General features: G+C 43.5%; 1 protein-coding gene across 4 annotated transcripts in view; it reads right to left on the reverse strand.

Annotated features, from left to right (window-relative positions):
- NUP153 (nucleoporin 153) overlaps positions 1-14,137 on the reverse strand; it is a 95,291-nt gene extending 81,154 nt beyond the window's left edge. For all 4 annotated transcript variants that reach the window (XM_054557248.2, XM_024248494.3, XM_024248493.3 and 1 more), the window contains exon 1: positions 12,428-14,137. In XM_054557248.2, the coding sequence (XP_054413223.2) occupies positions 12,428-12,538 (111 nt within the window). In that variant the 5' untranslated portion in view covers positions 12,539-14,137. The remainder of the gene's footprint in view (positions 1-12,427) is intronic.
- Positions 14,138-25,301: the final 11,164 nt, after the last annotated feature.

Genomic DNA, 25,301 nt, shown 5'->3' on the forward strand with positions numbered 1-25,301 from the left:
GAAATTTGCATGGCCTCTTTACTTTTTCAGGTCTTTGCTTATATAATAGGACACCCATCTCATTTTGCTTCCCAGCTTTATTTTTTATTAAAAATTTTTTTCTGTATTTTTTTCAAAATTGGGTATCCCATTCCACCAACTTTATTGATAGCACTGAATCACCATATTATGTTTATGTGTTACATATTATGTTTACTTGTTTCCTTGTCTTCCTAACTTAGAATATAAGCTCCAAGAAGGCAGGAACTTGTTCACTGCTTGACATGTGGTATGTGATCAGTAAGTATTGGCTGAATGAAGAATAGCAATGTTTGTCTTTACCTCCATGAGTTAGTATAGATTCTAAAATATTCACCAGGATAAAGACCCTTTTCTGGTCCATTTATGTACTGTTTTACAGAGATGAAGGTTGGGATAAAGAAATAAAGGATAGGAGCTGGGCGTGGTGGCTCACGCCTGTAATCCCAGCACTTCCGGAGGCGGACGCGGGAGGATCACCTGAGGTCAAGAGTTCAAGACCAGCCTGGCCAACATGGTGAAACCCTGTCTCTACAGAAATACAAAATTCATCTGGGCATGATGGTGATGCCTATAACCCTAGCTACTCAGGAGGCTGAGGGGGAAGAATCGCTTGAACCTGGGAGGTGGAGGTTGCAGTGAGCCAAGATCGTGCCATTGCACTCCAGCCTGGGTGACAGAGCAAGACTCCATCTCACAAAAAAAGAAAAGAAAAGAAAAAAGAAAAGAAAAAGAAATAAAGGATGGGGCTGGGGCCACGGTGGCTTACTCCTGTAATCTCAGCACTTTGGGAGGCTGAAGCGGGAGAATCACGAGGTCAGAAGTTCAAGACCAGCCTGGCCAACACAGTGAAACCCCGTCCCTACTAAAAATACAAAAAAAAAAAAAAATTAGCTGGGCATGGTGGTGGGCACCTGTAGACCCAGCTACTTGGAAGGCTGAGGTAGGAGAATCGCTTGAACCTGGGAGGCAGAGGTTGCAGTGAGCCGAGTTCATGCCACTGCACTCCAGCCTGAGCAACAAAGCGAGACTCTGTCTCAGGAAAAAAAAAAAAAAGAGAGAGAGACGGAAGTACTATGGACTGAACGAACAAAAATGTGCTAAGACTCAAATACAGGCGTGTCCTCGGAACATGCAATTCAAAGCTTCTGGTAACCTTATCAATAAATGCAAAATCTAATAAAACTTAAAATAGCTTTAAATCTCACAAAATTCCCTTTAAATTGTGTGCATACCCATGTGTGACAATCTGTGTAATCTTCAGTTCTGTAGTTTATACATCTAGTCACTTATAAAAGGACTAAAACAGTGGTTCGCAAAGTGTAGTTCTCAGATCAGCAGCATTGGTGTGGTCTATGAGCGCGTTAGAAAGGCAAATTTATTTTAATAAGCTCTTGAATTTGATTCTTGTGCAAATTAATGTTTGAGAACCACTATACTGAAACCATCAAAAACTCAGTGACCTGTTACTCTAATTAAGGCCTTGGTATACATAACCATGATTATAAGCTTAACTACAATAGATTTTTACCTAAAAGACCACCATTTTAATTAGTATCTTATTGTCTACCAAACACATATTTATAAACATCTTTTTAATATCAACTCTGAAAAATCAATGACAAGTTAACATAAAAGCCTACCTTCGAGTTGATTTCCACTGTTAAAGACTTACACGGAATATGTGTTTACGATGCACAGCCAACTACAAGACATTAGAAATTTTTAAAAAACTACTACGGAAAAGAAATCTTATGCACAGTATTGGAAAGGAGACTCAAGAGTTAAGGGGGGGCTGGGCACAGTGGCTCACGCCTGTAATCCCAGCACTTTAGGAGGCCAAGGCGGGCGGATCATGAAGTCGGCAGATCGAGACCATCCTGGCTAACACGGTGAAACCCTGTCTCTACTAAAAATACAAAAAATTAGCTGGGCATAGTGGCGGGCGCCTGTAGTCCCAGCTTCTCAGGAGGCTGAGGCAGGAGAATGGCGTGAACCCGGGAGGCGGAGCTTGCAGTGAGCTGAGATCGCGCCACTGCACTCCAGCCTGAGTGACAGAGCGAGACTCCGTCTCAAAAAAAAAAAAAAAAAGAAAAAGAAAATACTGAAACAATTTTTTGAAAATAAAATGAAGTTGATGTTCCAGCTGATCGTGCCATTGCACTCCAGCCTGGGCGACAAGAGTGAAACTGTCTCAAAACAAACAAACCAACCAACCCAAAAAAAGAGTTAAGGTACCCTGCCTACCAAACAGATCTGGAGAGGTACCTCCTTGACTGGCAGTTTTTTAAAAGAGTTTTGAAGTACTAAAGACTTCAGCCACTAACAAATAAGAGTAAAAGGAGTCTGACAAGAGGAAAAACGGTTTTCTTACGGAAGAAAAGGTTCCTTTGACCTTACTACCAAAGAAGGCCCAATGTAACCCACCTATGTTTTCAGGAGTTCTTGAGAGAACAGTTCTTCAGGTCTTTACAGGAAATAAGCAGGCGTGAGGGAAATAAGCTTTCTGTATGGACCTGAAGAGTGCTTTAAGATTCAAAAACAAGGCCAGGCATGGTGGCTCATGCCTGTAATCCCAGCACTTTGAGAGGCTGAGGCGGGTGGATCACGAGGTCAGGAGATCGAGACCATCCTGGCTAACACGGTGAAACCCCGTCTCTACTAAAAATATAAAAAATTAGCTGGGTGTGGTGGTGGGTGCCTGTAGTCCCAGCTACTTGGGAGGCTGAGGCAGGAGAATGGCGTGAACCCGGGAGGCGGAGCTTGCAGTGAGTCAAGATCGCGCCACTGCACTCCAGCCTGGGCCACAGAGCGAGACTCCATCTCAAAAAAATAAAAATAAAATAAAATAAAAATAAATAAAATCTTAAAAAACAGCCAGGTGCAGTAGCTTACGTCTGTAATCCCAGCATATCGGGAGGCCGAGGCGGGCAGATCACTTGAGGTCAGGAGTTTGAGACCAGCCTGACCAACATGGTGAAATACCATTTCTACTAAAACTACAAAAATTAGCTGGGCGGGTGGTGTGCGCCTGTAATCCCAGCTACCCAGGAGGCTGAGGCAGGAGAATCACTTGCACCTGGGAGACGGAGGTTGCAGTGAGCCCAGATCACACCACTGCACTCCAGCCTGGGCTACAGAGCAAGACTCCATCTCAAAAAAATAAATAAATAAATCTTAAAAAATACTCTGTGTCCCTAAAGCACAGTCTACACTTCATAATCATAAATAATAAATTTAAGTTCAAGGATTAAAGGAGTGAATTTTAGAATGTGAACTGGCTAAATCCACTCGGTATTCCCTCTCCAAGAAAGAAGGGTTCTTCATTTGACAAAACATGTCAAAAATGCCACTGAGATTTAGACTAATTAAAAATTCAATCTAGGGATTAGAATTCAATACTACATACATATGAGGAACATTCAATGTATAAGGTACTGTGAATACATTAGCTTTTCAAATTGTATTTAACCTGAGTTGAAGGATTAACGAGCTGGGCGCAGTGGCTCATGCCTGTAATCCCAGCACTTTGGGAGGCTGAGGTGGACAGGTCACCTGAGGTCAGGAGTTCAAGACAAGCCTGGCCAACATGGCGAAACCCTGTCTCCACTAAAAAATGCAAATATTAGCCAGGCGTGGTGGCAGGCACCTGTAATCCTAGCTACTTGAGAGGCTGAGGGAGGGAGAATTGCTTGAACCCAGGAGGCAGAGGTTGCAGTGAGCCGAGATCACATCACTGCACTCCAGCCTGGGCGACTGAGCGAGACTCCATCTCAAAAAAAAAAAAAGGACTAATGAAAGGCAGCTGGGGTGGGGGAAGGCTATTCTATAACACTAACTCAGAACTCATTTGTAATTAACGACATTCTTTTCTTATAAACCTTTTCACATGAATAACCAGAGGTATCTTTTCAGTATGGCCAACTCCTTGTCATTCCTATATATCCTTCCTTCTTCTATACAAAGCTCTTTTCTTCCTACTAGTTTTCTTGACTTCAGTTCTGTTCAACTCCCTTTTCTTCACATTATCCTTAGCAGTGTTCAGATTATAAAATCTCCTTTCTCAAATAATTTCACGGGATCTTTAACTGTAAATATCAAATGCAGTCCATCATCAGTTTTAAGGTTCTGGAATCTTATTCTCCCAGGGAGTAGGTTTTTAATTCTTCAGCTAGAAAAATACTTTAAATGGCTAGAGGACTTGGACTGATTGAATAGGGTAAACTTCACTGCTGAATGGCATAGGCTTATAAAATACAACCAATAATGTCTTAGATTTGGATGTTAAATTCAGATTATTGAAACTAGATTCAGGTCCAAGCACGGTGGCTCACGCCTGTAATCTCAGTGCTTTGGAGGCCGAGGTGGGGGTTCTGCTTCAGTCCAGGAGTTGGAGACCAGCCTGGGGAACATGGCGAAACCCTGTCTCTACCGAAAAAATACAAAAATTAGCTGGGAGCAGCCGGGCGTGGTGGCTCACGCCTGTAACCCCAGCACTTTGGGAGGCCAAGATGGGCGGATCACAAGGTCAGGAGATTGAGACCATCCTGGCTAACATGGTGAAACCCCATCTCTACTAAGAATACAAAAAATTAGCGGGGCGTGGTGGCGGGCGCCTGTAGTCCCAGCTACTTGGGAGGCTGAGGCAGGAGAATGGCGTGAACCCTGGAGGCAGAGCTTGCAGTGAGCTGAGATTGCGCCACTACACTCCAGCTTGGGCGACAGAGCGAGACTCCGTCTCAAAAAAAAAAAAAAAAAAAGAGCTGGGAGCCTGAAGCAGGAGAATCACTTGAATCCCGGGGGTCGGAGGTTGCAGTGAGCCAAGAGCGCGCCATTGCACTCCAGCCTGGGCAACAGAGTGAGACTCTGTCTTAAAAAAAAAAAAAAAGAAAACTCAATAAAAGCTCACAGTAGTTAAACTCACTAAAAGTTACCTACAGGATACTATCACACTTTTTCTCATGTAACATGTTTGAAAATTGGGAGTAAGAGTTTCTTAAATCACACTATGAAAAAGATAAGCAAAATCAAGCAAACTGAAATATCTATAGTTAGAAAAGGCATCCTATCATTCTGTTTCTGACAGTAAATTGTATGTGTCAGCAAGACTTGAAACCAGGCTTCCCAACACAGAAGAATCTTTTAAAAATATATTACAACCATGAAGATAAGCTAAATAGCTACAAATAATTTTTTTTTTTTGAAAATACAAGATAGCCGGGCGTGGTGGCTCATGCCTGTAATCCCAACACTTTGGGAGGCTGAGGCAGGTGGATCACGAGGTCAGGACTTCGAGACCAGCCTGGCCAACATGGTGAAACCCTGTCCCTACTAAAGATATAAAAAATTAGCCAGGAATAATGGTGTGTGCTACTCCAAAGGCTGAGGCAGGAGAATCGCTCGAACCTGGGAAGCGGAGGTTGCACTGAGCCGAAAGCGCACCACTGCACTTCAGCCTGGGTGACAGGGCAAGACTCGTCTCAAAAAAAAAAAAGAAAAGAAAAAAAAGAAAATACAAGATAATTACAATCTTTGCAATAATACTCTGTGCCTAATGAAAATGGTTTTGGCCGGGCGAGGTGGCTCACGCCTGTAATCCCAGCACTTTGGGAAGCCGATGAGGGCAGATCACTTGAGGTCAGAAGTTTGAGACCACCAGACCAACATGGTGAAACCCCACGTTTACTAAAAATACAAAAATAGCCAGGCGTGGTGGCACATGCCTGTAACCCCAGCTACTCAGGAGGCTGAAGCAGGAGAATCCCTTGAGCCTGGGAGGCAGAGACTGCAGTGAGCCAAGATCACACCACAGCACTCCAGCCTGGGTGACAGAGCTAGATTGTCTCAAAAAAAAAGAAAAGTAAACAGTTTTAATTAGTGACATCAGACTACAATTTTTATTTTACTTCAAACTAAGATATCTGCCTTGTCAGGGACTTCCCAGAAAATGGATACAGCAAGTGGGCTTTTTTGTCACTTACTAGAAAAATTAATTAATATAATACCACACAAAACCTCTCATCACAAACAAAAGACCTACTTTGCATTAAACAATTTAATACATGCAAGTATTGAATTTAGTCACCTAAAGGAAAAAAACTTCTGATAAGAAGCAGGAAAATTCAGAGACAATATGAAGACCCTAAATCAGGAGACTAATTTGAGTAATAATAAAACTCTAGTCTCCCACCAAAAAAAGACCCTAAATCAAACAGTTCTATTTAATTTCAAATTTCAATTGCATATATATAATAAGGACTCAATTTTTAATAACTCCTTACTTATATACATATGCCAGGTCCTGTTCTAAAAGCTTCACTTGTCCCATTTAACCTCCACAATTTTCACTTCACAGATGAGTAAATCAACTTGTCCAAGTCCAGGTAGAACAGGGATCCAGACTCAGGCTGACTCCATTACACTACAATTTCTTCCTAACAACTATCCTATCAACTATCCAATCCTATTAATGTTTCCATTTCTACTCCCACTGATTATATTAAGCATCTAGGATAAAGCAAATAAGGATAAAATAAAAGTCAAAAACTTGGTGACTTCTGGAATGATTTAAATATTCAACCTCTAAATATCCCTCCTTTTCAACTCTGAGAACAATCCAGCTATCAGATACCAGGCAGGACATACTTATTTGGGACAAAGTATCACAAAGAAGCTTCCAAAACAAATAAAAACAATACTATCGTATAAACCATGGTATAGCAAACCATGATCTGTGGGCTGGGCCAAATTCAGACCTTGGCCTTTTTTCATACAAGCTAAGAATGGTTTTTACATTTGCTAAAGGATTGTTAAAAACAAAACAAACGACAATTTACCACAGCAAAGCCTAAAAATTTACTATCTGTGTCCCTTTCAGAAAAAGTTTACTGACCCCTGATCTAAGCTACTGATAAAGAGGTTTCCTTCCCCTTTTTAAAAATAGCTAAGCAGTGGCTCATGCCTGTAATCCCAGCACTTCGGGAGGCCAAGGCAGGTGGATGGATCACTTGAGGTCGGGAGTTCGAGACCAGCCTGACCAACATGGAGAAACCTCATCTCTACTAAAAATACAAAATTAGCTGGGTGTGGTGTTGCATGCCTGTAATCCCAGCTACTTGGGAGGCTGAAGCAGGAGAGCTGCTTGAACCCGGGAGGCGGAGGTGGCAATGAGCCAAGATGGTGCCGTTGCACTCCAGCCTGGGCAACAAGAGCGAAACTCTGTCTAAAAAAAAAAAAAAGCTAAATGCACCAGGTGCAGTGGCTCATGCTTATAATCCCAGCACTTTGAGAGGCCGAGGAGGCCAGACCACGTGGTGAGGAGTTCGAGACCAGCCTGGCCAACTTGGTGAAACCCAGTCTCTATTAAAAATACAAAAATTAGGCCGGGTGCGGTAGCTCACGCCTGTAATCCCAGCACTTTGGGAGGCCAAGGCAGGTGGATCAGGAGGTCAGGAGTTCAAGAACAGCTTGGCCAAGATGGTGAAACCCTGTCTCTACTAAAAATACAAAAATTAGCCAGGCGTGGTGGTAGGTGCCTATAATCCCAGCTACTCGGGAGGCTGAGGCAGAGAATTGCTTGAACCCGGGAGGCGGAGGTTGCAGTGAGCCGAGGTCGCACCATTGCACTCCAGCCTGAGTGACAGAGCAAGACTCCATTTCAAAAAAAAAAAAAAAATTAGCTAGGCGTGGTGGTCTGAGCCTGTAATCACAGCTACTCAAGAGCTGAGGCAGGAGAACTGCTTGAACTTGGGAGGCAGAGGTTGCGGTGAGCCAAGATTGTGCCACTGCACTCCAGCCTGGGCAACAGAGCAAGACTCTGTCTCGGGGGAAAAAAAAAAGCTAAATGCAGGAACTGACTTGTAAGACAAACTATATCTAGGAGGATTAAAGGCGGAGTCCCTTAGCTCTAAACCAGAAGATAAATGTCTGAAGCACACTCCCCACACCACCCCACCCCACCCCCATCCCGGGACAAAAAGGGCAAAAATAAGTGCCCAAGAGTGCAACGGCACCATCTTGGCTTGGCTCACTGCAACCTCCGCCTCCCGGGTTCAAGCAACTCTCCTGCTTCAGCCTCCCAAGCAGCTGGAATTACAGGCATGCGCCACCACGCCCAGCTAATTTTGTATTTTTAGTAGTGCCACCTCTCACCAGGAGGCGGCAGTAGGTTCTGCCAGAGGCAAGGTTCTGGTTTGCCCATGGACTCAAGTTTTTTGTAGTGGCTACTAAGAAAAGCAAGCAGCTTGACCTCTCCAAAGAGCTGACTTTCTGTGCCTGACAATCTGAACAAAAAGGAAATGGAAAAGGAAGACAGGAACTAACCACATTCTCTTCAGTGACCTATTCACTCCCAACTAGAAAAATGACACCATTTCTGGCCAGGCGAGGTAGCTCATGCCTGTAATATCAGCACTTTGGGAGGCCGAGGCAGGCAGATCACAAGGTCAGGAGATCGAGACCATCCTGGCTAACACAGTGAAACTCCGTCTCTACTAAAAATACAAAAAATTAGCTGGACGTGGTGGCAGGCACCTGTAGTCCCAGCTACTCGGGAGGCTGAAGCAGAAGAATGGCGTGAACCCGGGAGGCAGAGCTTGCAGTCAGCAGAGATCATGCCACTGCACTCCAGCCTGGGTGACAGAGCGAGGCTCCGTCTCAAAAAAAAAAAAAATATTAGCCATTTGTGGTGGCGCATGCCGGTAATGCTAGCTACTCGGGAGGCTGAGGCAGGAGAATAGCTTGAACCCAGGAGGCAGAGGTTGCACTGAGCCGAGATTGCGCCATTGCACTCCAGCCTGGGCAACAGATGCAAAACTCCGTCTCAAAAAAACAAAGGAGAAAAGAAAAATGACACCATTTCCTAAATGCATCTGGGAAAAAGGTAAAGGGGTAGGGGAGAAGGCAAGTAAGAATGATCAGCTTGCATTATTCAGGGCTGTTCTTCATATTTGCTTCTACAATTCTTAAGAGTTATTACCCTTATTACCCTTCAGTTATTTGAGCAAGACAATGAATTTGTCCACACAACTTCATGCAAGATGACATTTTAAAGAACAGAAGTTGGGCCGGGCGCGGTGGCTCACGCCTGTAATACCAGCACTTTTGGGAGGCTGTGGTGGGTGGATCACCTGAGGTCAGTTTGAGACCAGCCTGACCAACATGGTGAAATCCCGTCTCTAAAAATACAAAAATTAGCCGGGCGTGGTGGCGCATGCCTGTAATCCCAACTACTCGGGCGGCTGAGGCAAGAGAATGGCATGAACCCAGGAGGCAGAGGCTGCAGTGAGCCAAGATCGCGCCATTGCACTCCAGCCTGGGCCACAGAACAAGACTCCATCTCAAAAAAAAAAAATCAGAAGTTAAAGAAGGAAAGTAGTAAACTTACAGCATTTCCCAGGAGAGCTAAACCCAGAAGTCAAAACAGGAAATTACAAGTCAAATGAACACATGCAGAAGTCATAGGTACTGGGTGACTATACTAGCAAGTTGCCCTGACAGGCACTGGCAAACATCCATTAACTAACAACGCCAGACCTCTCATTGTTTCTTACTCCAACTTTCTGCTATACTACCAAAAGCTTAATTTTTGCCCAGAAACCCTTGGACACTAATCAAATAACATTAGTATAAAACATGCCATGTCATGAAGCTTGCTTCATGATGACTCAGCAGCTTCTGCAAAACATCCAGTTGACAGCCTAGGATAGTAAACAGCGAGTGGGTAGACCCTATGTCCACCAAAGCCTCAATAAGGACTAAAGAAAGTCCTTATTTTTAAGATTAAAAAAAAATTTAAAAAGGGGAGTATTCTTTTGAATATACCTGAATACTTTTCTTGGGTAGTGGTAGTTTCTGCCAATATTAAATAGCACCTACAGTGCTGATCAAGAAACCCCTAAATACCTTTAATTCCCAATTCAAAAGCTAAAATATGTTTTCTTTTTTAATTAAATAGCCAGGGCAAAAAGCAAAAGTATTTTAGATAAGGGGCAGTAATAAATTATCAAGATTTAAAACAAAACTACACAGCCTGAAGTCGTATCAACTCTAAGACACCTTGGATCATAGATGTTATGCTGTTAAGACATCATCTCCTCAAAATTAGATTTTTATTTTATCTAAGTACATTTAAGCTGTGATCAGGGGCCGGGCGCGGTGGCTCACGCCTGTAATCCCAGCACTTTGGAGGCCGAAGCGGGCAGATCAGGTCAGGAGATCGAGACCGTCCTGGCTAACATGGTGAAACCCCGTCTCTACTAAAAATACAAAAAATTAGCCAGGCGTGGTGGCGGGCGCCTGTAGTCCCAGCTACTCTGGATGCCGAGGCAGGAGAATGGCATTAACCCGGGAGGCGGAGCTTGCAGTGAGCCAAGATCGCGCCACTGCACTCCAGCCTGGGTGACAGAGCGAGACTCCGTCTCAAAAAAAAAAAAAAAAAAAAAAGCTGTGATAACTTCAGACATCTGGAAAATATGAATTCCCTTCTAACCTCTATCCAGACCATCCAATGACCTATATTTAAAACAAGTCATTTTTCTACATGTCATACAAGAAAATCTAAGCACTCAGAGGCATTCATAGGAGAAAAGAAAGCATGCATGTCTAACTTCCATTCTACAGACGGATTAGGTTAAATGGCCAGGCTTGTGACCTGAATTCTAATCTTAAATCTGCTTGCAAATACCCCTGTTCTTCACAAATTTGAAAACTAAGCACTTTATGTACGTATCTGGGGGAAAACTGGTGGGAGTAATAACAGTGCCAAACCTAACCATCAGTAGAGAACGACTTAAAATACCTGAACCACAATTTTTACTACTCAAACATTTCCCTCAAATTAAAAAACATTTAAGAAAACTAAAAAAAAAAAAATTTCCTCAAATCTTTACTTTTTTTTTTTTTTCCGAGACAAGAGTCTCGCTCTGTCGCCCAGGCTGGAGTGCAGGGGCAAGATCTCTGCTCATGGCAAGCTCCGCCTCCCGGGTTCACGCCATTCTCCTGCCTTAGCCTCCCAAGTAGCTGGGACTACAGGCGCCTGCCACCACGCCCGGCTAATTTTTTGTATTTGTTAGTAGCGACGGGGTTTCACCGTGTTAGCCAGGATGGTCTGGATCTCCTGACCTCGTGATCCGCCGGCCTCGGCCTCCCAAAGTGCTGGGATTACAGGCGTGAGCCAACGCGCCCGACCCAAATCTTTACTTTTAAAAATCTGTTGATAACGACACAATTTACCAACATAAACCATGTGAAAGTGTGTAATCTTTATTAGCATCCAGAATAAAGTAATCTAGGAAGTCTACCTTTAACAGTAGGCAACAAGTTATCAGATCCTTTTGCTACACTTTTGTTTTTCAACAAATTTAAGACACACACTTCCCACCTCAGTGTCACTGATAAGTTTTTTAAGTGGCTTTATTAAAATAAGTTAACGTTTTCCTATTCAATACTTCTAACAATCAATATTTTAAAAATGGAATTTTCTCAGAATCAACTATCTCATTTACAATTAGGATAATCTTTTTTTATAATTTTAAACATCCACACGTTCATACGGTGGCTAAACTATAAGACCACCAACATTCCTGGAGTGTCAAAAGTAACTAAACTTCTAGAATACGCCTCATAATATTAAAATATTTTGTGTATGAGATCAGAGCTGGAGTCCCGGTCAACTGTGGAGAATGGCCAATTCCAGCCTCCAAAATAAAGGCGGGGGTGGGGGTGGGGGGGGGGGAGTCGCGCAGCAGAGAAAAGACGTAAGGGTGGAGAGGGACTTTCAAAATGCCCCAGTGCCACGGTTAACTATAACCCGGTTAAGAAAATCTAAGCCAATGCTCTCAAGACGAGGAGGGCCACGGGCAGGGGAAACCGAGAATTAACTCATAGGCTGAGACTAAGTTATTCCACTTTCCATGTAACAGCGCCCCCCACAACTCCCCGTCTGCCCCAGAGTTAAGATTCCAAGGGGCAGCCCCCCTCCCCACACACACTAAAGGAGGGACACCAGAAAACAGCAAGTACAAGGTCCATCAACCACATCTTTTCCTTTCTCCCTCGAGAGAACGTGAGTAATACCCTCAAACTCCAAATCCCCGCCAAAAAATAAAGAAACGCGCGCATCAGGGGCCTACAATTTCTTTTCCCGCCCATTGCCTGCCTGGGAAAGCCCCTGACCCAGAGGGTTGGGGGAAAGGCGGCCCAAACCACACGTGTGCGCCGCAAGGCTGGGCCTGTCTCAGCCCACTTCCCGTCGCCACCCCCAACGGCCTGCGCTCCCCCGGAGCCTCACTCGGGCCTTTCCTCAGGCCCTCCTGTCTGCTCCACGTGGGGCGCCGGGGCCTCGAACCGCCCGTCCCCTCCAGCCGAGTTTCCCCACCCGCCAGGCCACCGCGGCGTCGGGGTCCCATACCTGATGCTGTTGTCGCCCCTGTTGGTAAGGCTTAATTGGCCCCTGGTGGCAACGCCGCGTCCGGATCTTGCCGCCACCGCCCCCTCCGACTCCTCCGGCTCCCGAGGCCATGGCGGAGCCTCCGCCGCTTCCCTCTCCGGGGCGGGTAAGGGGGCGGGAGAGGCAGAGGCGGAGGCCTTAGAGCGCCCCCCCCGCCGCCCGGCCCCGGCCCCGGCCCAAAAGTCCGCCCGCGCTGTCCACACAGTGGACACAAGCACCCCAGGAACCGCGAGGTTACGAGCAGGAGCGGAGAGACGGTGAGTGCTGGCAGCGGGGAAGGGGGTGGCGGCCGCAGAGGCCGAACAGGCTCCGGTCCGGCCGCCTCTGCGGACCCCCGCCTCTGTGTATGTCACGGTCTCTATGGAGATCTCCCGCAGAGGACAGCACGAACAGCTCCGGGCGGTGTTGAGGCCTAACTCGACCGCCGACTGGTGGAGGTTCTTCCGTCGCCCTAGCCGTAGCTGCCGCAGTTGAAGCCGCTGGCGCCGCCCGCCTACCCCTCCCCTGTGCGCACAGCGCCCGCCCCGCCGTCGTCGTCGTCCCTGCAGCCTCCGCCGCCGTTGCGCCTATTACCCCTGCTAAGGCGGCTGCCGCGGTCGCGAGCCAGAATGTCGTCACTCACAGGCGCCCGACGCATTTGCATCATCATGCTGCGACGAGCTGATAGGCAAAGAGGAAGGACTGGTCGAGTCCACGCTCTCGGCCGCGCGGCACGCTGGGAAACGTAGTTCAACAACGGAACGCGGATTCTCGGAAAGGAAGAGGGACGGGGAAGGAGATCTCCGGGGCGCCGCAGAGGCACAAAGCCAAGGGGTACTTTTGCTGTTCTTGGCTGTAAATTAGACTCTGAAAAGGCACTTAACATAAAAACAGTAACCTCTTCCCATTCTCCTTCTCCCTGTCGGTTCGTTAAAGTGGGCAGGAAGTAAGCAGATAGTAAAATCAAAGACAAGAGCTAATGATATAAGAAGGAGGAAAAAAAAAATCTGTGGTTGAAAAACAATGTCCATGATCCTTAGAATTAGAAAATATATACGGCTTCATTAATGTTTCTTTAAACATATAAAGGCTTTGTTGCAGACACACGGGGCTGGAATTCTGGTTCCGCCACCCAACCTATTTGACCTTGGATGAATCAAAACCGTCTGAGCCTTAGCTTCCTCCTTCATAAAATGGGAGCTTTAAAATCCACCTTATAAAGCTGTTGTGAGGAGCAGACGTGATTATCTATGGAGAGCATGTATATTTGCTAATAGACGAAAAATGCGATGAATGATTACAATTATAACCCATGCAGTCAGCTAACATTAGGGGTAAGTGATATATCCTTAGTAATAAAAGTATACTGTATTTGCTCCAAATATTTAGGAAACTGAGTAAGTGAGCTAGACTCAAAGTCTGAATCCGCAAAATGTATATTCTAGGAGTTGACGATTAGAAAGGTCCTGGTGATCACATAGTCCAACCCTCTCTTTCAAGATGTCCAGAGAAATTTAGGTGGCACAATCAATGACACTGAGATGGGTAATCAAAGCCAGGACTATAACCCAACTTTTCTGTAAGAGTTAAAGACAAATAGCCAAATGATTAGGGAGGAAAAATCTGTTGTGAAAAATCTTAGACTTTAACTATAAATCTTTTTTTTCTTTCTTTCTTTCTTTTTTTTGAGAGACAGAGTCTTGCCCTGTCGCCCAGGCTGGAGTGCAGTGGCGCGATCTTGGCTCACTGCAACCTCTGCCTCCCAGGTGCAAGCTATTCTCCTGCCTCAGCTTCCTAAGTAGCTGGGACTACAGGCGTGCACCACCACGCCCAGCTGATTTGTGTATTTTTAGTAGAGATGGGGTTTCGCCATGTTGGCCAGGCTGGCCTTGAACTCCTGACCTCAAGTGATCCACCCGCCTTGGCCTCCCAAAGTGCCGGGATTACCCGTGTGAGCCGCCACACCCAGCCTATTTACTATAAATCTACCATTTACTAGCTGTGTAGCCTTGGGGAAGTTACAAAACAAGTTTTCTCTTGTTTTGCCCAGGCTGGAGTGCAATGGCACAATCTCAGCAACCTCCACCTCCTGGGTTCAAGTGATTTTCCTGCCTCAGCCTCCCGAGTAGCTAGGATTACAGGCATGTGCCACGACGGCCGGCTAATTTTGTATTTTTACTAGAGACGGGGTTTCTCCATGTTGGTCAGGCTGGTCTCGAACTCCCAGTCTCAGGTGATCCGCCCACGGCCTCCCAAAGTGCTGGGATTACAGGCATGAGCCACCTCGCCCAGCCCACTGATCCTGTTTCTAAGCTTCATTTTTTTCATCCGCAAATAGAGCGAATATTGACCTCACAGGGTAGTGGTCTGGTGAAAGGATTAATGTATATCTAGTTCATAATAACTGCTTAGATAGAAAGCATCCAATATCAACCATCAATCAGATATAAATAATTAGTTCCAAGACATTTATACTATCTCCAAAATCAAACTGCACAATTCACGTTCACTGTTTAAATCATACAAGTGAAATTGTGAAGACAATCTTCTAGTACCTTTGAACTTGTACCTTTCAGCGCCTAAAGAAACTATGCTATAACAAGCATAGGTGTACACATCAATGGCTTTCAGGGGCACCTCTGACCACAACCATCAAGATCAAGACAAGTTGCCAAATATGATAAACAAAATTAATCTATTTTCTCTTCCGCTGTCCCATCCTAGCTTCATGCCTCCTCCCACCAACTTCCCACTAAACTCTCCAGGTATGCCCCCTCTTCCTCCTGAAGCCCTTCGTCTTTCTTAAAGACAGTTGTTTCCCTCAGGTGCTGTCTTCCTCCTATGCAGAAATCCTGTTCTTCCACAAATCCATAGCTAGATATTTGACAGCCAAGTAAAGTAATTCATGATAAGCTAACTCATAGGGAAGATCTGTACCTGAATCTTTAATTGGGTTATATGTAGAGGAGATTAAACCGTAGCCACATCCCATCTGCCCTCTTCACTCTATCAGACTCAGAGTTTCCATCACAGAACAGAGGACTGACTGGAATCAAAGCTCACCCCTTTCTTGGAGGCTATTCTTTGATGTGCTGGACACCCTTCACAGCCAACCTTTGAAAGGAAGAGAGACGCGAAAGAATTGGGCCAAATGTAGACAATGCTTCAGAAATAGAAGATTGGTAGAACTTGAGGAGATATGGGAAAATCCACATTCCTTTTACCCATGCTTTCAACTTTTTACCCATTTCCACAATTCTTTTATTTCTTGGAAGTAAAATAGTATTTGAGGGAACTATAATGCATTAATCTCACATTCATGTGATTGAGTCATTGGAAGCCGTGCCAGGCTTGAGAGCAGAGAAGGAATAAGAGACAGGAGGAAATCTGCATTCAACCTGGACCTAGTTTTTTCAGCCAAATAAATGGCACATTGGGAGACACTGCAATTCATGAAAAGCTTGTTGCTACAATAGTCCTCCTCCGCCGAGAAACTTCTTTATTTTTTCCCCATATAATATAGTAGAAAGTGGCCGAGCATAGTGGCTCACACCTGTAATCCCAGCACTCTGGGAGGCCAAGGCGGGTGGATCACTGGAAGTCAGGAGTTCGAGACCAGCCTGGCCAACGTGGTGAAACCTGTCTCCACTTAAAAAAAAAAAAAAATTATCTGGGCGTGGTGGTGGTCACCTGTAGTCCCAGCTACTCGGGAAGCTAAGGCAGGAGAATCGCTTGACCCATGGAGGCAGAGGTTGCAGTGAGCTGAGATCATGCCACTGCACTCCAGCCTGGGCCACAGAGTGAGACTCCACATCAAAAAAATTAAAAAATTAAAACAACAAATATATATATGTGTGTGTGTGGTTATATATATATGTGTGTGTGTGTGGTTATATATATATGTGTGTGTGTGTGGTTATATATGTGTGTGTGTGGTTATATATATATACACATATGTGTGTGTGGTTATATATGTGTGTGTGGTTATATATATATATACACATATATGTGTGTGTGTGGTTATATACATATGTGTGTGTGTGGTTATATATATATATATATACATATATATGTGTGTGTGTGTGTGGTTATATATCTATATAACCGGCTGCCAATTATAAATTAGCAAATAGGCTGCTGACCCATCTCTAATAGATAAGGAGTATCCACTAATTAAAAGCAAAATACAATTTAGTCTAAACCCAACCTAGATTGAAAAAGAGCCAAGAGCCATCATATGTCTTTCAGAAGGTAATAATACAATTCTGGCCAAAAGAATGTTTAAAGATGACAAGTACAAGAAGTTACGAAGTTTTATGTAGTTATTCCACCCTACCAAAACAAAATGAGGTATCTCATTTTTATGAAAACAAATTATCACAGTCATGCACAGCATAACAATGTTTCAATCAACGATGGACCCAATATACAATGGTGGTCCCATAAAGAGCTGAAAAATTCCTGTTGCCTGGTGATACTGTCTTTATCCTAACGTCTTATTGCAACACATTGCTCACGTGTTTGTGGTGATGCTGGTATAAACAAACCTACTGTGTTGCCATTTGTGTAAAAGTGGAGTACGTACAATTATGCACAGTACAGAATACTTCATAATGATAAGTGGCTGTTTCTGGTTTATGTATTTACCTTTTTTTTTTAACAGGCACTCTTTGCCATTTCCTGTTGCTACCATACTTTATTATTTTAAAGTGTATTCCTGGTCAGGCATGTGGCTCACACCTGTAATCTCAGCAATTTGGGAGGCCAAGGCAGGAGGATCACTTGAGGCCAGGAGATTGAAACCAGCCTGGGCAACATAATGAGATCCTTCTCTACAAAGAAATGAAAAAATTAGTTGGGCTTAGTGGTGTGCACATGTAGTCCCAGCTACTAGGGAGGCTGAGGCAGGAGGATCACTTGAGCCCAGGAGTCTAAGGCTGCAGCAAGCTATGATCTCACCACTGCAGTCCAGCCTAGGTAACAGAGTGAGACCCCATCTCCAAAGAAAAAAATAAAGAAAATGAAGCTATTGGGTTTATTTATTATTTATTTATTTATTGCCTGTTTGCTTGTATTTTAGGGAAAGAAGGGCCACACAATGGAAAGATATTTAAGGATGTAAATCATTATATTCTCATTAACTTACTGTGTTCTCTCTCTATTGGGAATAAAGTAATATTTAAGACTAAATTAACTAATATGAGCAAATTTTCATTAACTACATATATCACTTGATTCCAACATGCCATATATTTCCTCTTCCTGACTACATGTATCAATGTATACTAGACTTTGGTATATATGTGTTTATGTACGTTACATTATCGTTTAAGGCATATTTTAAATTCAATCTTGAATGGAAATTCAGTTTTATTGGATGAAATAATAACCAAATTTAGGAAGGCAATCCTATCCTAACATTTAAGACAGTTAATGAGTTAACTGAGATTAATTCATTAAAATACAAATATTTATTGAGATATTTATGTGTTGGTTTCTAGTCTTGGCATTTAGTATGTCAGTATACAAAACTGTAAAACAATCTGTCTACACATTACGCTACACTTTACCATTTTATCGAGTTATACTAAAGTTTACTATTTTATAATCTATTAATCATTAGCACTTAACACTGATAATTCACCTTAAAAATGCTACACTCAAGCCGGGCGCGGTGGCTCACACCTGTAATCCAGCAGTTTGGGAGGCCAAGGTGTGCGGATCATCCGAGGTCAGGAGTTTGAGACCAGCCTGGCCAACATGGCGAAACTCTGTCTCTACTAAAAAAATTAAAAAATTAGCCGAGTGTGGTGGCACATGCCTGTAATCCCAGCTACTTGGGAGGCTGAGACAGGAGAATCGCTTGAACTTGGGAGGCAGAGGTTGCAGTGAGCCGAGATCATGCCACGGCACTCCAGCCTGGGCAACTGAGCCAGACTCTGTCTCAAAAAAAAAAAAAAAAAAAAACTACACTGTAAATTCTAAACACATGCTGTTGAATCTATCTCATACAAGAAATCAAGGGCGGGCACGGTGGCTCATGCCTGTAATCTCAGCACTTTGGGAGGCTGAGGCAGACGGATCACAAGGTCAGGAGATCAAGACCATCCTGGCTAACATAGTGAAACCCCTGTCTCTACTAAAAATACAAAAAAAAAATTAGCCGGGCGTGGTGGCGGGCGCCTGTAGGCCCAGCTACTCGGGAAGCTGAGGCAGGAGAATGGCGTGAACCTGGGAGACGGAGCTTTCAGTGAGCGGAGATTGTGCCACTGCACTCCAGCCTGGGCGACAGAGTGAGACTCCATCTCAAAAAAAAAAAGAAAAAAGAAAAAAAAAAGAAATCAATTGGTTTAGTTTCATTTATTAATATAATTCATCAGTTACATTACAAAACTGGACTTATTAAGGTTGCAGTCTGTAAAACTATAACATTTGTAAACCTTAGTTTGCTAACACTAAGCTTCTTTATTTTTTAAAAGCATTTGTAGAGAATGCTCAAGTTTATCAGACCCTAACTTATTAAGGCATTTCTTTTCAAAAGCATGCAAACCAGTTAACATGCAAACAACCCTGACATACATATCACCCCACCACCACCAGACAAGCACGGCCTACCCAGTTTAAACAGTGACTTTTGGCCTCTTGCTGCTATTCTGACCAGCAAGCACCAGCAGCAGCCCCTGGGAGCTTGTTAGAATAAAGCAGCTCTGCCCATCCCAAGCCAACACAATCAGAACCTACATTTTAACAAGATCACCAGGTGAACTGTATTACATTCTAGGAGCATTGTTTCAAAAATTAACCATGCCACAGGAAGTTATTAATCTGAAGTTAGATTAACTTTGAAGGCAAGATAATGAGGTACCTGAAGTTCCCATAAAGAGCAGGCTTAGGAATTTCTGTTCCTTACTAATCCACAACAATCAACAATTTAAGAATTGATGAACCAACAGCTTATACAGCATGTAGATTTTTTTTTCCTCTTTATCATTCTGTACCTTTCTCCTTTACCACAAAGTGAGTGGATATAAAATGAACCATTTTTTAATTATTTTTTCATTAACTTTTTTTTCCAAAGGAAAAAGGTAATCTAGCAGAAGTTATTAACATCTGAAATGTTAAGGGTCTAAAACTGAGCATTAGTTATGAAATATACTTAAGCATAGATATTTCAAGAACCCCTTGCTAATTCCCATGTATCCTTTTCTTATACAAATTTTCTTTTAGTCATTGCTGGTTGTTTGGTTGGTTGCAAAAGAAAAAGAAAAATTTTATTTTAGAATTAATTCATGAAAAACAAAAAACATGGATGTAAAGTAAACCCTAATCCAAGAAGCTATGAGCAGAGATAAATTCCTAGAAGAAATATCAGGCTACTTTCTTAGAATTGCGATGACTTTTCTTTTACTCCGTTGTAGTCACAAAATCATTTTTAAGGTAGAAAAGCAAGCAGGCACTCTATGAGGGAATATTCTTAGGCTTGGATTAGCATCTAATATATCTGGAATGCTACATGAGAATTCAGGCAACTTGCAATAAACTGTAGTTTTTCTAAACTGTAAAGGCAGGAATGATGGCAGCTTTTACTTGACAAATCATAAAAACAATTAGATTACCTATCTCTAGTAGCTTGACCTCTTTTTTTTTTTTTTTTTTTTAAAGACGGAATCTGCCTCTGTCGCCCAGGCTGGAGTGCTGGAGTGCAGTGGCGCGATCTCGGCTCACTGCAAGCTCTGCCTCCCAGGTTCACGCCATTCTCCTGCCTCAGCCACCCGAGTAGCTGGGACTACAGGCGCCCACCACTATGCCTGGCTAATTTTTTGTATTTTTTTTTTTTTTTTTTTTTTTAGTAGGGACGGGGTTTCACTGTGTTAGCCAGGATGGTCTCGATCTCCTGACCTCGTGATCCACCCGCCTTGGCCTCCCAGAGTGCTGGGATTACAGGCATGAGCCACCGCACCCGGCCGTAGCTTGACCTCTTAAATAGCTGCTATGAAGCTAAGACAATAATTGGACACAGTATTTTCTCCAAACATTACTTCTGGAAAAGTACAATTTGATAACAATAATGGATATGTTAGTCTAAAAGTTTCCAGAAGCGAGTCATCAAAAGTATTCTTGCCACAACATGCCTATTGTTCTTAACTCCTGCAATAGGGAAAGCCTAAAAAGCTGTGCAATACAAAAGGTGAAAAATCATATTTAAAAGACTCACATACATCACCCCTTGTATAGGCCAAATAGAAGCATGTTTGCTCATGTGAACAGTTAAACATCAAGGCAAGATAATGAGGGAACTGAAGTTCCTGTAAAGAGCAGGCTTAGGAATTTCTGTTCCTTACTAATCTACAACAACCAACAATTTAAGTAAGAACTGATGAGCCAACAGCTTATTGATCATGTAGATTTTTTTCCTTTTACCATTCAGTAACTTTCACTTTTACCACAAAGTGAGCAGAAATGAAATGAACCATTTTTTAATTGTTATTTTCATTAGCTTCTATTTCCAAAGGAAGCTAGGCTACTAGCTGAAATGAAAATCTGGATTTAGCACATTCTTATTCCATATCATCACAGGTAGCAGAGTTGATTTAACAGAGCAATTACACAAGCATAATGGTTAGTTAAGATGATTTTAAGCCAATATCTGTAATCCATGGCCAGTGGCCTCAATGTAGCTTACCTTGTTTGAATCCATTATAATGACAGTAGGATATCATGAGCTACCAAAGTAGGCTTCTTTAAAACCAAAAAAAAAAAAAAAAAAAAAAAAAAAAAAACCCAATAAAAAGAACTCTTCAAATATTCTCCAAAGCAAAGATGAGTGAGGTTATATCATTCTACATTTAGTATTAAAAAGGCAGTATCATCAAACAAATTGAAGGCAACTTTGCAGATGTTGAGCAAAACCTACTTAAACAACCACCCCCAACTACAGAAAACTCTCCCCCTCTCCCCATGAAGGTGTAGCTTCCACTATGTACCCACACAATGTGTAGAATAAAAGCATCAAAGCAGACCATAGGTCTCCAAAAAGGCCACAACCAAGCAATAAAGAGCATCGACTAGCTGCAGTTAAACCCAAGCCGCAACTTAAATGCTTTCAATTAGAAACAGTTACATTTTCTTTTTCACTTGTTTGGTCATAAAATCTTGCCCCTTCAATGAGTCAGCAGTGACTCATAAGCACTTCCTACAAGAAGCACCTGCTTTTAGGCCCATCCCTTCCAGCCGAAGTGCTGAGACCCAGGATTGATTTTAGCTTCATCCTTGCTGATGCTTGAGTTTAATCACTTGTCTCTCTCTTACTGGATGTCCATGTTGGCCAGCAGTTACTCTGCAAAGTAGTGGTCTGCTGCTGTGCAGTGAGGAGGCAAATCCGCAAAGGGGCACCAGGAGTAGACAATTGGGAAGGAAATGCCTTTTTTCTCTCTTCACTCTTGTCCACTATAGCTCTGCCTCTTCGACTCCTCATCATAAGGGCCCAGCCTTTACAACTATGCCTCCTCCCATACCAGCAGAGTCTCCTCTCAAGGTTTGGTTTTGGTTTACAAACAAAGAGGAACTGACTTTTTCCCTACACCACTAACTTTAGAACAGGGTCCTTTGAAAAGTGTCCAAAACTGAGGTCGGGAGTTCGAGACCAGCCAGACCAACATGGAGAAACCCCGTCTCTACTAAAAATACCAAATTAGCCGGGTGTGGTGGCATATGCCTATAATCGCAGCTACTCGGGAGGTTGAGGCAGGAGAATTCCTTGAACCCAGGAGGCGGAGGTTGTGGTAAGCTGAGATTGCACCAATTGCACTCCATCCAGCATGGGCAAAAAGAGCAAAACTCTGTCTCAAAAAAAAAAAAAAAAAAAAGAAAGAAAGAAAGAGAATCCAAAACTGAGATGGAGGGGAAAAAAGGCGACAGTTCTGAGAAGCTTTCTGCCTTAATTTCTTTCTTTCTTTCTTTATTATTATTATTATTTTTTTTGAGATTGTGTCTTGCTCTGTTGTCCAGGCTGGAGTGCAGTGGCGAGATCTCCACTCACTGCAACCTCCACCTCCAAAGTTCAAGTGATTCTCCTGCCTCAGCCTCCCAAGTAGCTGGGACTCCAGGCACCTGCCACCAAACCCGGCTAATTTTTATATTTTTTAGTAGAAATTGGGATATCCTAATTTCAAGTTAAAGAAAAGAACAAGAAAAGTGCAGTGGTTAGTTTTACATCAGATCCAAACAAAACAGGTCAGATCACTTGCTTAAATTTCTCCAGCAATTTTCCACTGAAAACTTCCTATATATGGAAGGAATATAGAAAAAGAAAAGAGGAAATGTTTAAGGAGTGATGTCAGACAGAAGAGAGGGAGGCTAAGATGAGCAAGCAGGGCGGGCAAATTTTAAATTCTGGCAAATAGTCACTACTAGACATGTCTGAAAATACCATCAAAAATTCTGCTAGGTTCACGGCCAACCTGAACTCACCCTTGGTGTATTTTCCCTCTATAAGGCAGTCTTTTGGGTCCAGATTGGCTCCTTGTTGACCAAAATTCAAAAGCTGTAAAAAAAACGAACGAAGGATGAGTGATACCTTGCAGAAATGGTGTTACCGAAGCCCAGAGTGTCACTTACTGGCGTCATAAATAATGAAGGACTAATAAATAATACATGGAAAAGAAAAGACCCTCTTCATTGTCACTTCATGTTTTCCTCACATTTTGTATCCATAAGGCCAGGCACAAATTGAATGAATATTTATTGAAAGGATGAATGGATATTTATAGGTTTCACAATTCCTTATTTCCCTCAACAACTTTTATGTTATGCAAATATTTTCTGTGTTTGAAAAAAAATACTTTAAAATGAAACTTGTTAAAACAATCTTTTATTGCCAGAACACTTGAAATCTCCCTTTCGCTTTTAAACACAAGTTACCTGAGACCATGTACTATTTGCAGTATCAGAGGTAAACAGAAAAATCACTTTTTTTTTTTTTTTTTGAGACGGAGTCTCGCTCTGTCACCCAGGCTAGAGTGCAGTGGCGCTATCTCGGCTCACTGCAAACTCCGCCTCCCGGGTTCACGCCATTCTCCTGTCTCTGCCTCCCGAGTAGCTGGGACTACAGGCGCCTGCCACCGCACCCGGCTAATTTTTTGCATTTTTAGTAGAGACGGGGTTTCACCATGTTAGCCAGGATGGTCTCGATCTCCTGACCTAGTGATCCACCCGCCTTGGCCTCCCAAAGTGCTGGGACTACAGGCGTGAGCCACCGCACCTGGCCTTAGAAAAATCACTTTTATGGACTCAGATCAAGATGGTGCTTTCTCTGAGGGATTATGCCAAAATAGGAATGTGACCTGAAGGGAGAAGGATGTGCACTTTAAAAACAGACCTTCGGCTGGACGCGGTGGCTCACGCCTGTAATCCCAGCACTTTGGGAGGCTGAGGCGGGCGGACCACGAGGTCAAGAGATCAAGACCATCCTGGTCAACATGGTGAAACCCCATCTCTACTAAAAATACAAAAATTAGCTGGGTGTGGTGGCACGTGCCTGTAGTCCCAGCTACTTGGGAGACTGAGGCAGGAGAATCGCTTGAACCTGAGAGGCAGAGGTTGTCATGAGCCGAGATCACACCACTGCACTCCAGCCTGGCGACAGAGTGAGACTCTGTCTCAAAAAAAAACAAACAAACAAACAAAAAAACCAGGCACTTTAGAAGGCTGAGGTGGGAAGATTACATGAGGCCAGGAGTTTTAGACCAGACTGGGCAATGGTGCAAGACCCCCATCTCTCCGAAAACGGTTTTTAAATAGCCAGATGTGTTGGCATGCACCTGTCATACTAGCTACTCAGAGGCTGAGGAGGGAGGATCACTTGAACCCAGGAGTTCGAGGCTGCAGTGAGCTATGATCATGCCACTGTACTCCTGCCTGGGTGACAGAGTGAGACCCTGTCTCTAATAAATACATACATACAGAATGACAGACTTTCGGGAATAGCATTCAACAATTATACAAGGCCATGTATTCTGCAGATGGAAACATGATAATGGGATGTGTCCTGCCATTTAGGGACAAGTGGAAGTGGTCATACTCTTTTTTTTTTTTTTTTTTTTTTTGAGATGGAGTCTCACTCTTGTCACCCAGGCTGGAGTGCAACGGTGCGATCTTGGCTCACTGCAACCTCCACCTCCCGGGTTCAAGCGATTCTCCTGCCTTAGCCTCCTGAGTAGCTGGGATTACAGGCGCCCACCACTATGCCCGGCTAATTTTTGTACTTTTAGTAGAGCTTGGGTTTCACCATGTTGCCAGGCTGGTCTCCAACACCTGACCTCAGGTGATCCGCCCACCTCAGGCTCCCAAAATGCTGGGATTACAGGCATGAGCCACCGTGCCCCACCAGAAGTGTTCGTACTTATAAGTATTTTGAGTAAAGACTTATGCAGATAAATTTCCTTTTGGAAATATTTGTTGCTTAGGATTTTAAACGATTTGCAGATTAAAAGCTTCAGATTAGCTGTCATGGTTTCCCCTCCTCAACTTGGTGGGCTTGGAGTCAGGACTTTCAATTTAAAGAATGTGAGTACAATTTAGTGATTCTTTAGCAGAGAATGCTATTTATTTATTTATTTATTTATTTATTGAGATAGTGTCTCGCTCTGTCATCCAGGCTGGAGTGCAGTGGTGCCGTCTTGGCTCACTACAACCTCCGCTGCCCGGTTTCAAGTGATTCTCCTGCCTTAGCTTCCCAAGTAGCTGGGACCACGGGCGTGCACCATTGCACCCGGCCAATTTTTGTATTTTTAGTAGAGATGGGTTTTCGTCATGTTGGCTAGGCTGTTCTCGAGCTCTTGTCTCAAGTGCTCCACCT

This window comes from Pongo abelii, chromosome 5, assembly GCF_028885655.2.
Source record: "Pongo abelii isolate AG06213 chromosome 5, NHGRI_mPonAbe1-v2.0_pri, whole genome shotgun sequence".
NCBI classification, from domain to species: domain Eukaryota; kingdom Metazoa; phylum Chordata; class Mammalia; order Primates; family Hominidae; genus Pongo; species Pongo abelii.